Source organism: Oryctolagus cuniculus, chromosome 3 (genome assembly GCF_051225735.1).
Source record: "Oryctolagus cuniculus isolate XC-2025 breed Fujian yellow rabbit chromosome 3, ASM5122573v1, whole genome shotgun sequence".
NCBI lineage: Eukaryota > Metazoa > Chordata > Mammalia > Lagomorpha > Leporidae > Oryctolagus > Oryctolagus cuniculus.
In genome coordinates, this window is record NC_142869.1 from 31,943,490 (window position 1) to 31,958,917 (window position 15,428).

Consider the following 15,428-nt stretch of genomic DNA (forward strand, 5'->3'; position numbering starts at 1 on the left):
AAACAGGAGAAAATTTTCATTACTGCTTTGACACATCTAGAGAACATTCTGTCTGTGTGCTTCAGTATTATTTTGATAAATTGTCTCAATAAAACATTCATGGAATGACTATGATGGGGTAACTTCACTTTCTCAGAAATGAAAGATTACATGATGGGCCCCAAACTGCACAGGGTTAGGAGTAGAGTCTTTAATCTTTCCTTCTCACTTGTGCACCTAAACTGTGAGCCCAGCCCTCTACCACCAAACCCCGGGCTGGGTGTCTTCTCCATATTTATTTATTTGTTCATCAAGCATTTCTTAAGCATATACTGTGTGCCAGAAGCCACACCAGCCCTGAAATTGAAAGGGTTTGTTTGCTCAGAATTGGACTAGTGATGCTCACTGACTATTAAACTCCTGTACTCTTCCTGATGCTAAGAACTTCTAGTAGAAGCTATCCATGATTTCTCTGAACTTAGTGATGGCCTATCGATTGTCCCCCCGGTGCCTTGTGCCACCCATCCCACCATGTTTGCAGTGGTTATTCAAGAGGCCAGAAGGATAAGAAGGCTCTGGCGAGACAGGTGTTCAGGGCTGAGACAGTTTCAGCACTTCATACAGTGCAGTTACTTGGTGATGCCTGGGAAGTGGAACCCAGCAGTGTGGCAGCCCCACAAGACTACAGAGGTAGCACACGTGTCCTGGCTGACACTGCTGAGAGAGTGATGTGCAGTTCCAACTCCGTTTAGAACTGGAAGCTTTTCAACTCTATAACCCCCCCCCCCAATCTTTCTAAGGAAACCTTAAAATTCTGACTAAGAGGACAGTTTTCCATATCTATTGTTTGGCTTTTATTTTCATTTCTAACTATATCCTTTAATTTTTAGCAAGATTCAAGATCAGTCGTGACAGCAGGGAAGATCTTTGCAGCATAACAAATCAAGAAAAGGTACCTGGAGCAGCATCGGTCACTGAAGAAGCTGCTGGCATGGCAGTAAGCCTGGACTTCCGTAGCTGCTGAACAGGTTTCTTCTCAGCCGGAATTGCAGTCTTCCTGTGAGCTAGCCCTTTGGTGATGCCTCCAAACATGCAGGAGGTGATAAACCTCTATTATGGATCTGCACTTTCTGTTGCAAGTGCTGGGCACAGGAGGGCACAGGAGGGACAAGGTGCAGGACAGGATGCCGGCCTCTGTCCTGCGCTGGTGTGACAGGTCTGATAGAGACACAGCCTCGCCAGCCAGGCCCGGGTTTTAGAGGAGGGACTGGTAGCTTCGGAACAGAGCTGTGTCGCCTCGCATTCCTGCAGAGTGTGTGCCCAAAGCAGGACAGAGGTTCTGATTCCAGGTTGTGGTGATGAACCAGAGACAGCCTCTCCCTCCGAAGGGGGCAGCTGCTACTCACAGGCCCCAGAGTCAGCAGCTCTTCCCGTTTTCCAAGAGAAGCCGGAAATCCGTATTTTTATGTGAAATTTCTCAATATTTAAACACTCTGTAGGCCAAACAAAACACAGCCACCGGTTTTGACCTCTGCTTTATAATAGAGAATGCCTGCTTTTGTTCTGGCAAACTAATGAATGCTCAATTATAAGAAGGAATTTGGAGGTTAGTGTTAAATTCTGCTCCTCAAAAGGCTGCAGACCCCGTCCCAAACCCTTGAGATCCTAATTGACAGACTTGCACAGGCTGACAGCTGGACTCTGAAAGTGGACACACACAAGGAAATAGGCAAGCTATTCCAGGTCACTCTGCAAGGTCAGGGCAGCAATGCAAACATTAGGAAGGCTGAAGACAAAGGTCAGGTGGTAGCAAGGAGGCCCTACATTTCCCTGAGTTGTTTGTTGATAAATCATATTCCAAAGGAGTCACCAAACCCCCTCTCCTTTGCATTGCTTTGTGAGGTGGAAAATTAAATAGAAATCAAAATTAAGATGGCTGTCAGGAGCTCTTAGGAGATCAGCATGCCAGTGTGAGGCCAACACAGGATGAAGTTTCTGCATGGAGCAAAGGTCTCCAGAGGGGCAATGATACTTAACGTCGGGCACCGCAGAGGGGCTGACCATTGCAGTGGTCACACTTTGAGCCTGCCTGCCCCCATTCAAATGCCAGCTCACCCCAGATGCACCAGGCGACCCTGGGTGAGTCATTTTTTCTTCATGCCTCAAGCACAGCATCTCTGAAGTGGCGATCATAGCACCAGCCAGCAAGGGTGTTGTGATGCTTAGCACACATTAGGCCTTGTAAAGCACTTGGAGCTCTGCTGGTGTGAGGTTGGCTAGTGGAACAGGTTGCTATACCGTGCAGACTTTCATCAGTGGCTCCCTGGACTTTGCTGCAGCATCACAAAGACCCTGGGTCTGTGGACATGAGACTGCAGCTGTCTCTGCAGAAGGAATGTGTGCTATGTGGTAGATTTTGCTGGGGGAATCTAGGCCACAGCAACCTGCTACAGCCGCAATGGCACAGTTGCCAGAGGGAGCAGCAGCTCCAAAGGGAAAGCAGGACAGCCCTGGGCTGCTGACTCTTCCTGCCTGCAGGCTGGTCATTGACCAGACATCCCCCAGGTGGGGGTAGGGGTGGGGAGGCTGGGCAGGGGTACACCTGGAGACCACCACCCTTCAAGGCAGTGAGCTCTCGCAAAGGCAAGCCCAGGGTGAGTGAGGTACAGCCTGCCCTGGGAACCTTGCCACCTTTCCTTGCTCTTACTAAGAGGCCTTCAGAGCTTGTCCCCAGAAGAGGGGTTTTTCTTTAAAGATTTATTTATTTGAAAAGCAGAGTGACAGAAGGATAGAGGGAAGGAGGGGGAGGGAAGGAAAGAGAATGAGAGAGGAGTATCTTCCGTCTGCTCAGGAGCCAGGAACTCCATCTGAATCTTCTACATGGGTGGCAGGGGCCCAAGTACTTGGACCATCATTCACTGCTTTCTGAGGTACATTATCAGGAAGCTGGATGGAAAACAGAGCAACCAGGGCCTCGGACCTGTGCTCCAGTATCTGGTGCAGGCATTGCAAGCAGCAGCTTAACCTGCTTTGCCGCAGCAGCAGCCCCAGAAGGTTGGTTTTGGCTTGCTGCAAACAGTCAGCACCTTCTGCACCCGTGTCTTTGAAGAACATGTGACCTTTTGGTGGGTTGTGCAGATATCATTTCAATTTTAGCAAAACAATGATCTTTTCATTAATTTGTAGACTCACAGAGTATACATTTTTATGCTTCAAGAACACCATTGAGTCCATACTCTTTCTGCAGCTATAGAAAAGAGACGCTTGCCAGACTGAAATGTTGGCAGAAACAAAGAAAAGCCATGTTCCTTCCCACCTGCAATTATAGTTTTACTGGCTTGTAAAGCACACATAGAATTTGCAGCACATTCTTCCCTTGCAGTAGGGGAGAGACCCTGCTGTGAATGTAATTGGCTTTCTAGCTTCCTTTAACATGGAGGTGGAAGGGAGCTGGACTGAAGGGCCTTTGCTCTCAGAATTAACTGATGTTGAATTGTGTTTCAATTCCATGCATCTCCCTGAATGCATGTGTTCCATTAAGTATTCGTCAGAAGTGGAAACCCCGCTTACCTCTGAAAATACCCCCATCCCTGCCACTTCTCATCACTTTGTGAAAGCTGAGATTCTCTCTCTCTCTCTCTCTCTCTCTCTCTCTCTCTCTAATGGATTTCTAACTTAACCCTGATAGGGGTTATATTGAACCCTGTTAACCCCTGTTAAAGATATACGTCATCTCTAAATGATGATTTCACACATACATCCCGTTCCAATCGCTTATTACTCTGACTTTGGCTTTGCATTGTCTCTGTTCCCAAGAAGAGGACAAGAGGTATATATGTGGATGGATAGCATAAGTCCTTGTTACCCCTCAGATCCTGAATTTCTTCATTTATTTTTAACTGAGAAGGTTGAGCTAATCAATCTTTTTCTTTTTTTTCTTTTTTTGACAGGCAGAGTGGACAGTGAGAGAGAGAGACAGAGAGAAAGGTCTTCCTTTGCTGTTGGTTCACCCTCCAATGGCCGCCGCAGACGGCACGCTGCAGCCGGCGCACTGCGCTGATCCAATGGCAGGAGCCAGGTACTTATCCTGGTCTCCCATGGGGTACAGGGCCCAAGTACTTGGGCCATCCTCCACTGTACTCCCTGGGCACAGCAGAGAGCTGGACTGGAAGAGGGGCGACCGGGACAGAATCTGGCGCCCCGACCAGGACTAGAACCTGGTGTGTCAGCGCTGCAAGGCGGAGGATTAGCCTAGTGAGCCGCGGCGCCGGCCAAGTTAAGCAATCTTTACAGCCCCTTAATACCTGAGGGTGTTGTGCCAGGGTTTTATGATTCTAAAGAAGTGACTATGACATTGTAGAAGCCTCTTTAATTTTTTTTTTTTTTTTTTTTGGACAGGTAGAGTTATAGACAGAGAGATATGTCTTTCTTCCGTTGGTTCACTCCCCAAATGGCCAAAGCCAGGAGCCAGGTGCTTCTTCCTGGTCTCCTACGCGGGTGCAGGGGCCCAAGCACTTGGGCCATCCTCCACTGCCCTCCCAGGCCACAGCAGACAGTTGGACTGGAAGAGGAGCAACCGGGACTAGAACCCGGTGCCCATATGGGATGCTGGCGCCGCAGGCAGAGGATTAACCAAGTGAGCCATAGTGCCAGCCCCCTGTAGAAGCCTCTTAAGTTTATCTACTTTCTGGCACTTCCCAGCCAGTTTGCTTAAAGCCAGCAGGCTTCTGGGTATGTCAGGGAACCTGGAATGATAAACATCTCTGACTGTGGGCTCAGCACCTTCAGTTCTGAAGTGGCAGGATTTCTATAACTTTCTGTCATTAAATAGTTTTAAGCATGTTCACACATATAAGGGGGTCTTAAAAAAGCATATTACATAAAATACATATTATATAAAAACTCTGCATGGATTTCAAAAATTGCACCAAAATAAAGTTAAAACTTTTTTAAAGATTTATTTGAAAGATAGAGATACAGAGTGGGAGAAACAGAGAAGAAGTCTTTCTGCTAATTCATTCCTCAAATGCCAACAGGAGAAAGGGGTGGGCCAGGCTGAAGACAGGTGCCAGGCTCTCTATCTAGTTCTCCCGCATGAGTGGCAAGGGCCCAGCTGAGCCATCACTGCTGCTTCCCAGGGTGCACAGCAGCAGGAAGCTGGAATCAGGAGTGCAGCCAGGACTCAAACCTAGAACTCTAATGTGGAATGTGGCTGTCCCCAGTGGTGTATCAAGCTGTGCCTAATGCCTTGCCCCCATAAACATATCTTTTAATTCTATTCTCCACAAACTTTTTAAAGTATTCTTGTATGATCTGAAGGACAGATTATAAAAATAAATTAAATATAATGATTTTATATATTCCTTAAATAACACATTGTCTTTTTGATAGTTTACAATCCATTAGTGGTTAAAATAATGCCCAGCAAAGAACAGGTCTTCAAAGAAGGAGGTACCTTTCTCTGAAGGGAGGAGAGAACCTCCACTTTGACTATGACCTTGTCTAAACAAGGTAAGAGTCGGAGAACTCAGAGGGCTTCCATAGCCTTGGAAACTCATGACTGCTGCATAGGGAGATTACTGATGCCATAAACAGGAGTGTCAATTTGTAAAGTCAACAACAGGAGTCACTGTGCACTTACTCCTCATGTAGGATCTCTGTCCTTAATGTGCTGTACATTGAGGCTTAGTGCTATAACGAGTACTCAAACAGTATATTTTACTTTGTGTTTCTATGGGGGTGCAAACTGTTGAAATCTTTACTTAATGTATACTAAACTGATCTTCTGTTAAAAAAAAAAAAGAAAAAAGAAGAAATTATCAATTCCCAACTTGACTCTCACTGGGATTAAACATGACAATAGGTCTGATCTGATTTCATCATCATTTTAAAAAAAATCATCTATTATTTTTCACTTTATGTTTCTGTGTGGGAGCAAACTGTTGAAATCTTTACTTAATGTATGCTAAACTGATCTTCTGTATATAAAGAGAATTGAAAATGAATCCTCATGTGAATGGAAGGGGAGAGGGAATGGGAAAGAGGAGGGTTGCAGGTGGGAGGGACGTTATGGGGTGGAAGGCATTGTAATCCATAAGCCGTACTTTGGAAATTTATATTCATTAAATAAAAGTTAAAAAAAAACATAAAAATTGAAAAAAAAAATAATGCCCAGCACCCAAAAATGGGCCAATAAAGATGTTCAGAGGGTGGCATGCTATCTAATGGGGTTCCATTAAAACTAAAACGGGAGACATCAACCAGGTCATCTGGTGGGTGTCTGTGTCTGGGCTAACAGCAGAGAGCCTGTTGCAGCTCAGTGCAAAAGGTGAAACTATTTAACAACTTGTTATATAAATGACACATAGGGCAAAATAAGAGGTTTTAGAACTGAAGAAAACAGGAGGTTAGGGAAGGAGGGTTGTGGCTGGAAAAGAGGTCAAGGGTGCAGAGAGAAAGTAGGTGAGGCAATGGCAGGCAATAAAACTACTGATTTGAGTTTCACCTCTTTCTGCCTTCACTGCCTACTGGCTGCTGGGGACAAGGCAGGCTGGCAGGAGCTAGAAAGGGCCAAGATTCGCCTGCCCGCTCCATCCCTGAGTTGCTGAGGCACAGTCTTCCCGACCAGGGGCCTGCTCATTTCACTCTTCCTAGCACTTTGCCAAGAAGGGAGAGGGAAGGCCTGCCAGATACCCCACGCCCCAGGATGACAACAACAGTTTATCCTTTACCAAGTCACATAATATCTCTAGTGCTTAAAATCTTTGTCTGTAAAATGAGAAGGTTGTGCTAAATAATCAGAGTAATAATAGCTCCTTTTTATCATATGCTCAAGAAATGTTACTTACTCTTAGTATTGAGTGCTGACTTTAGGCCAGCCGCTGTTGTAAATCGGCATGGATTATCTCATTTAATCCTCACAACAGCCCTTGGAGATAGGTACTATTATTATCCACATTTTTTCCAATGACATTAACCTGCCCCAAGCCATCTAGCTGAAGTGGAGGAACTGAGATTCAAGCCCAAGCTGTCCTGTTCTCACACACAACCTGTTAGGTTGGAAAGGTGTTTTTTTTTTTTCCTCAACTTTGTGAGAAATGTTTTAGACTTCCTAGAACATATAAAGGGGCAAGCATTGAGGCACAGCAGGTTAAGCTGCTGTTTGAGATGCCCACATTCCATATCAGAGTGCTGGTTTGAGTTTGGTTATTGCCCTTCCAATCTAGCTTCTGGCTAATCCTGGGAGGCAATAGAGATGGCCCAAGTGCTTGGCTCCCTGCTACCCATGTGGGAGGTCTGGGCAGAATTCTGGGCTCTTGATCTTGATGGGCAGTTATAGAATGAACCAATGGATGGAAGAGCTGTCTTCATTGTGCCTTTCAAGTAGATGAAAATAAATAAACATTGTTTAAAAACATGGGCAGCATGGTGGCATAGTGGGTTAAGCAGTCACTTGCAATGCCAGCATCCCATATGGCCGCTGGTTCAAGTCCCAGCTAATCCAGCTCTCTGCTAGTGTACCTGGGAAAATAGTAGCAGATGGGCCAAGTCCCTTAGACCCCAGCATCCATGAGGGAGAGACCCGGATGGAGTTCCAGGTTCCCGGCTTCAGACTGGCCCAGCCCTTGCCATTTCAACCATTTGGAGAGTAAGCCAGCAGATGGAAAAACCTCTATCTGTCTCTCCCTCTCTTTCTGTAACTCTGCCTTTCAAGTAAATAATTTTTATACACACGCATAAGAACTAATATTACCAGCTAGTACCTTCCCTTGAAAGATTCCCTGCAATGGAGAAATAGGCATGCATTCTGAACCCCTTCACATTTGACTTCCCTTTCAGCGCCAGCACTCTATTTCAGGAGGCAAACTGCATCCAGATCCTCCTGGCCACAGGGCAAGGCAGCCCACCAAAATAAAGATCTGCCACGTCTTTCCCCTGGGTAGAAAGAAGAAATAAAAGGGCAAAAAGGAGAAGAAAAATAGGCACATGCACCAACACCAGCCCCGAACACCAGCACCACACATTGTCCCACACCCCGTGCCCAGGGAGACTCAGTATGGATGCAGTGCTCATATCACTCAGGCCCAGCTTCCTGCCCAGGCTCCCCGAACTGGGCCGTAACTGTTAAAGCAACTAACAAGTCAGTTTCGACCAGTGCCATGGCAGTCAAAATATTTCCATGTGTGCAAACCAATGACCTGTAGTCATCAAAAGCAGCAAGATTCTAGTACAACAGGTACTAGACTATTCCACAGAATATGTTGCAGTCCAAAAGAGGAAGACTAATCACATAGAGATTTATGATATCATGAATTTGCTTTTTGTTTAATTTTTCAAAAATTTGGGGTTAGTGGCTTGTTTATTTGTAGCTATGACTGGTCTGTATCGGTGTGCTTATGTATTTATAGCTAGCTATTCTGATTCCAAAAGGGGTAGAATCTCTCTCTGCTTCCCATTCCCTCCCTCTGCCTCTTCTTCTTGCGTATGTATGTGTGGTTTCATAACTATGACTAATTTTGATGCCCTCTCCTTCCATTGATTTGAAGCATTGGGGTAGCACTTACCAATGATGATCCTTTGCAACTCAGGGTCCCTCATGTCTGCAGTCCTGTTAGTATCCCTCCCACAGAATGTGGTTAGAAAATCCAACCCTTCTAGAATTGCCAGCAGCCTGAAAGGTTCCCTCCAGCCCCTGGAAGAATAAGAGAGCAAATCTGTGATGCAGCTGACATTTAGGTGTGTGTATAATTTACCAAATTGTTGACCACTCAGCTCTTAGTCAGTGGTCACAAAAGGAATTAGCAGCCCTCCTCTGCTACCCAAAAACCCGAAGAAGGAAGGGTGTTACTTGGCTTTGGCCCAGAGGCCTATTGGCACTCACTCTCAAACAGCAGCACAATGGTACATTTTGCCCACAAAGGCTTTGGGGTGGCAGAAAGGGCCAAAATAGTTGTGGCATAAGTTAGCCAGGATATTAAGCAAATCTGAGTTTAATTTAACGTAGAGATAACAACCCTTTTTCTGTTTTCCAACTGGCTGCTGCTTTCTCTGTCTCCATGGGACTGGAGATTTCAGCCAGGAGTTAGTTCATGAGGGCATTCAAGTCCTTTCAAAGAGACATGGAATGGTCTTTTACACAGGCTCTCACGTTGCTTGGGCAAGATGGAGTAAGGATAAAAAGGCACATGGCTAGCTGATAGTGGCTGAAAATGGATCTTAAGGCTTGAATTCCTTCTGTGAGTTTGCTTAAGCCACATTGCCTGAGCTTAGAATAGAGAGGCAGGCAGTCTGTCTCCTTGGGATAAGGAAGGATTTGGAACTCAGCGACTGTGAGGTCTTGGCCCCTCCTATGCTTTCTGGTTTGTTTTGTTAGCAGGAGCAAGTTATTCTAGTTGCTTGCTTCTGGGTTTTTCTTCAGCACATTTTAAGTGATGAGTCTCCACACCACTGATGGCAATGGGGTGGATGGAATGGCTTAATGAAAGGGGTGGAGAGAGAAGTTGATTCAGCTGCTTAGGATGAGGGAGACGAAGAAACTTCAGAGTTCAGAGCCAGCTTCTGAACCCTTCAAGGGTGGAAAGGGCAGAAGTGCACAAGATTGAAGTCACCCCAGTCTACGAGAGAGCTGAAGTCTGAGAAACTCGCAGGGCCAGTGTGCTCGTTAGGAGAACCAACTTATTGTCAGAACTGTGGCTTAATTAACCCATGAAATGGTTAACACTGGAGGAGAAGCTATAGTACTCAGAAAAGGAATCATGATGTATAACCAAAAATGATTGAGATGCACCTAAAAATGGATAAACTGGTAAGTTTTATGTTGTTATCATTACCACAATAAGAATTCCTTTTATAAAAAAAATGATTTCAAGTACCTCAAGAAAGTACTGGCACTCCTGAATTAGGGGCTGTATTTACAGCCTTGCAAGGTTGTTAAATGCAAGTACCATGCACTATGATGCAGTAAATTCAAAATATGTATGACTAGACACTCATTCTGAGTAGGCATGTGCTGCAACATTCCTTTAAGCTGAAAGGAGAGAGATTTGGGAGGAAATGAGCAGCCCGTTAAACCCAGGATCTAGAGGGGCCTGCCCAGCAGTTCCCAGGCTGGGAGCCTGGGAGGGTACAACTTGGTGATTCTTGCCCAAACTATGTTGTGCCTTCCCAAAATAAAATATCATTTGATTTACTGGGTTTGTAGGCTTGCTTGTAAGTACCTTTCAAAATAATCCATACATGAAAGATTCAAGCTGGAATGCCAGTCTTTTATCTACCCTGGACTCCATTGTTAAGAACAGTTCTGGGCAGGTGGAAGTGCCCAATGAACAAGGGGTGTATGAGAGAAGAATGAACTCAAGGATGCTGTCTGTTCATTCAAGCCATGTTCTTGCTTACGTGAACATTTGTCATTTATCGTTTTTCTCTAGGACTTTATGGATTTTTTGTTTTTGGCGCTGAGTTCAAGTAAAAATTCAAGTAAATTTTTAAATAATCCCATGTGTGGGTTAGCTTCAGCATACTGTTTGAAAGATAGTTTACTGTAACAGTTAAGGGTATAGCCTGGAGCCATACAGCCTAGGTTTGAACCTCGGCTGCATCCCTTACCTACTGAGTAACCTTGAGCAAGTTAAACATGTTATGCCTCAGTTTCCTCTCGGTAAAATGAGGGTAATCAATATGTCTTACAAGCATGTGAGGGTGAGGTACAAATATGTAAAGTGCTTAGAAGAACGCATTGCACCATTGCACCTATTGATGCCCTTCTAGTACTACTGTTGAAACTCCCTCACTATAATGTTGACAAGGCTCACTTGATTTACAAGACTGTAATGCGGCTCTAGCAGACCTCCTGTGATCACAGATTCGTACTTTCCCTAGTTTTTTATTTTGACCAGCAATTAAAGGTCCCCATGAATAGCAAAAACACCTTGACTGACATTAGGAACAATCTGAAATGTTACCAAGGGGATTCCCAAGATGGACAACTTGACATTTATTTCTCATCCTGTTTCCACTACTACCACCAATCTTTTCTAGTTTAGGTGGCCTCACTTTTTCTCTTTTTGACATGGATAATAATTTACCTCCCATGACTGATAAGGAAACTAATAAAATATATACTGAAGTTTTATTGAAGTATGTTAGTCAATAATTAAATGTAATAAAAATGCTTTTTCAAGTAGCCAGGCAGAAGTCACTGATTCTGGCAGTTTATGAAATGCAATGAAAGTCATAGATGACTTGCTTTGGTAATCATATACTTTAAAGACAATATTGTAAATAGCTGACTGTTTATTATAATAGGAACAGCAAAAGCAAACAGACAAAAAAATACATAGCCATCATGACATAAAGAATTTTCAATAAAGAAATTCAAAATCCAAGTTTAGTGAGGTGATATCATTTCCAACATTACATATTAAATGATGGTCTTCTCTATATTCAGGTCCTATGGGATGTTCTTCAGTAGTAAAATACTTTGTATGTAAATGTATACAAGTATATTTGCATATGTCATGTATTATATATATGTTATATATATAGTTATGTACTTAAAGAAATGCTCTTCTTTCCATAGTTTGAAAATCCTTGGCAACCCCTTTTTATATTATTAATATACATTCTCACTTATACTTAATTACCTGTTTCCTAGGATGCCCTATAATTTATACTCCTAAAATCATCTTGTGACAAGGATTATGGGTATGATAGCCAATTTCCAATTCTAAAAAGCAAATGGAAATGAAGAAAAAATTAGTAACCTGTGATTGGAGAAGACTGGGGGATGGCAGGAGGAAGGCAGGAAAGCAAGTTGGCCCAGAAATGGCATTGCAAAGGGGTAGAAAAGAGAGAGCTAAATGCCTCAAGACGTGTTATTTTTCCTGTGGCTTCTTGCTCCCTCAACCCCCACCTCTTCCAGTCTGAGCTTTGAGTACAGTTGAGTTTTCACCACAGAACTTGGCTAAGCCTCCTAAGGGACTTTCTCTTTCCCATCTTTCCATAAATTATAGGTTTGTGCATGAGAACAGAACAGATGATTCCCATTATCTTTTGGGTTGGGTTAGGGGTGTGTGTGCTTGTGTGTGTGTGTGTGTGTGTATGCCTGTGTGTGTTTAAAAAGGAAAAAAAAAAAAAAAAGGCCTCCTGCCCACTCTCAAATGTGTATCTTAATTCAGGCTAGTGGCGCTTTTGTTACCATAAGGGCCTGTCCATCAAGGAGGCAGTCCCCTGCTCTTCAGTAGGATGATTTTAACCTGGTTTCCTTGACCTGTGTTGACTGCAGTCATTTTTCCTGGCCTTTAAATATTTGACCTGTAAATTGAAGTCAAGGCCTTACCATAGCAGGGCCTTGTCTAAGTTAGTCACCCGTATCCCCAGCACCTGAAACAGGGCCACTTGTACTGCAACCTCCTCATGAAGGTATGTGGAGATTTATCTCCTTTTTGGGTGACAAAGTGACATTTCTAAGATACTTTTTACTTTCATAAATGACCCATTCAGATCTCTCTAAAGTAACTGGACAGATCCAAAAAAGTTCACTTACCCTAGAACATAGAGACCAGTTACAGTTAGAGGGCAGAACCCAGTGAAAACTGGAGCCACTGCTAACAGTTCAGTTTAAGATGCTCCAACCTGGACCAGCACAGTGGCTCACTTGGTTAATCCTCTGCCTATGGCACCGGCATCCCATATGGGCACCGAGTACTAGTCCCAGTTGCTCGGTTGCTCCTCTTCCAGTCCAGCTCTCTGCTGTAGCCCAGGAAGGCAGTGGAGGAGGACCCAAGTGTTTGGGCTCCTGCACCCACATGGGAGACCAGGAAGAAGTACCTGGCTCCTGGCTTTGGACTGACGCAGTGCCGGCTGTGGGGAGTAAACCAGCGGAAGGAAGACCTTTCTCTCTGTCTCTCTCTCTCTCACTGTCTATAACTCTACCTGTCAAAGAAAAAAAGAAAAAAAGAAAAAAAAAAAAAAAAAAAAAGGATGCTCCAGCCTGTGGCACTCTTTTTGATTAGATACTTGTGCAAATGCAGCAATGGTTGGGGAAAAGGAGTTTACTGCTGTAGTAATCAAGTGGAATTTAATTTGCTTTGGGATCTGGGAAGACTCTGTTGATTATAGAGATAATAGGAGTAAAGAAATTATTGCCCCATACCCCCAAAAAAATGGCCCTGACACTAGGTGAGGAAGGCGAGCAGTAGGAAAGGGCAGACAGCATTTAAAGAGAGAACATTAATGTTTGATGTGCAATTTGATAGGGAAATCGAATGGCCTATGTCAAAGAGCAGAGCAACAGGATGGTGACTTGGCCTCCTCCGAAGAGAATCAGCCTCGCAGTGGAGAGATTATAGAAATGAAGGAACTGTGTAACCATGTTCGCCACAGCATGGAAGGTGACAGCTAAAAGGCCTTGTTGTAGTACAGTGCTCAACATGTGATGCTGGCAGAGGACATCACCAGAGTGAAGCAGAGAAAAGGGGAGGGGACAGAGATTTCATCAAGAAACATGGTGTAGGGTTGGGAGAAACTGCCCTTCCAGTGAGTGGCCAGAGACTGGGGAAGACAGACATTTTTAGTCCAGAGACTTCCAAATGAGACTACCAGCAAGTTACACCCGATATCAGGTCTCAAGACCACTATGAATTTCCAGTATGATCTTGTCTTGTAGCTTAATAAGCCAAATATGTACTTGTCCATTGTCTCCTGCCCTAACCTTGACCAAGTCCTACTAAATTAATACCCTCTCTTTCTACATGACTGCTCTGGCAGCACTGTTCTCTCTGTACTAAATATAGTTCCAGGGACAAAAGGGATGAGACACATGACAGGCAACAGCTTAGGATATGTTAATATATGTCTTTCTTGTTCAGGACCAACTAATCCATCTTAGGAGCCCCCTAGAACTCTGCTTTTTGATGTTAGCATTTTATTTGATGAGGTACTCATGAGTAAGTCCTCCCTTACTGTATTTCATAATATGAATTAAATTGTAACATGTGTAGCCACTCTGAGGATTAAATCCTATGCTAATTGTGTTGTTTACTCTAAGTAGATGAGACACTGATTTCATAATTTAAAAACTCATGTACTTAGACAGCCTTGTTTTCCTAAGTAGTGACTTATGGTTAAGATCCTGAAAGCCTTTCTCTGTGGTGTGACATTTTTGTGTCAAATGCAATGTGGATGATGCCTCAAGGACAAAAATATATCATTCAGACTCACTGTTAATCAGGTAAATGAAGCATGCAAGGAAACTTAAGCAAAATGAACAATAAATCGCTTAGATGCTTATGTAGTTACTCATTTTCATTTAAATTAGCAAATAATTTATCATTTTTATTCTTTAGCTGTTGTGCTTTCTAGAAATGCATTGCTGTACCACTGTGTGCCTGATATAGTGTAACATAGACCAAGTCCAATGTTCTAATTTGATGTTTCACAAAATGTGGAATAATAGGACTAATAACATTTTTGGCCTCTTAATGTGTGTCAATTACTGTTCATTTTTAAATGTTTATTTTACTTATTTGGAAGGCAGAGAGATGGAGAGAGATCTCTCACCTGCTGGTTCACTCCCCAAATGCTCATGACAGGCAGGGTTGGGCTGGGTTGGGTTGTATCAGGCTGAAACCAGGAGCTGTGAACTGAATCTGGGTTTCCTACATGGTGGGCATGGACTCAACTACTTGAGCCAACCCCTGCTGCCTCCCAGGGTGAACAATAGCAGGAAACTTGAATCAGAAGTAGAGCTGAAATCCAAACCCAGGTACTAACACGTGGGGCATGGGCATTCCCAGCAGTCTTGACCAGTGCAACAAATGCTTGCCTCCCTGCTGAGAGCTTTATGTGTATCTACTCATTGAATCCTCACACCAACCTATGAAGCAGGTACTGTTATCCTTATTTCATAGATAAAAATCTTAGAAGGTTGAGAGAAGAGAAGGTTGCTACATTGTTCAAGGTCATTGAGTACATGAAAAGGTCAGAATTTGAACTCAGGAAAGGAATTTTGACAATTTTAATTACTATGTAAGGATACCTCTGATACCTACGAAAACACTATTAGATGGTATAGAAAATGACTTGAGGCGGTATATGGATATGGCTTAAGATAACATTGAATTATATAATGATAAAATTATTCCTTTCAATTCTCTTTAAGTCTCATTCTGCTGCTGTGACTTGAACCTCTAACACTTGCTAATCTCTTTTCAACAGAGTTGGTTGCAGGCGTAGGGCTTTCTCAAACCTATGTTAGCCTGATTTTATAGCAAGGGATACTAGTTTTCCATTTATGGTATTCATGTAACGCTTTCATTTTAAATAAACGTATTTAAGTACACAAATGACTTAACTAAAACATTAAATAAATAATAACACAGGTGGAATGCGGCTAGGCCAGTGCTATTTACATGACTGACGTCTGGGAAAACTGTCCCAGTTCTTCCATT

General features: G+C 43.6%; 1 protein-coding gene across 6 annotated transcripts in view; it reads left to right on the plus strand.

Moving 5' to 3' along the window:
- Positions 1 to 15,428, plus strand: part of PLEKHM3 (pleckstrin homology domain containing M3) — a 227,080-nt gene that overhangs the window by 138,162 nt on the left and 73,490 nt on the right. The window contains exon 7 of one of the 6 annotated variants that reach the window (XM_070070295.2): positions 870 to 1,899. The exons of the other annotated variants lie outside the window; for them this stretch is intronic. Within the exon in view, the coding sequence (XP_069926396.1) occupies positions 870 to 917 (48 nt within the window). The 3' untranslated portion in view covers positions 918 to 1,899. Of the gene's footprint in view, positions 1 to 869; positions 1,900 to 15,428 lie in introns of those variants that run through there. 6 annotated transcript variants of the gene reach the window in all.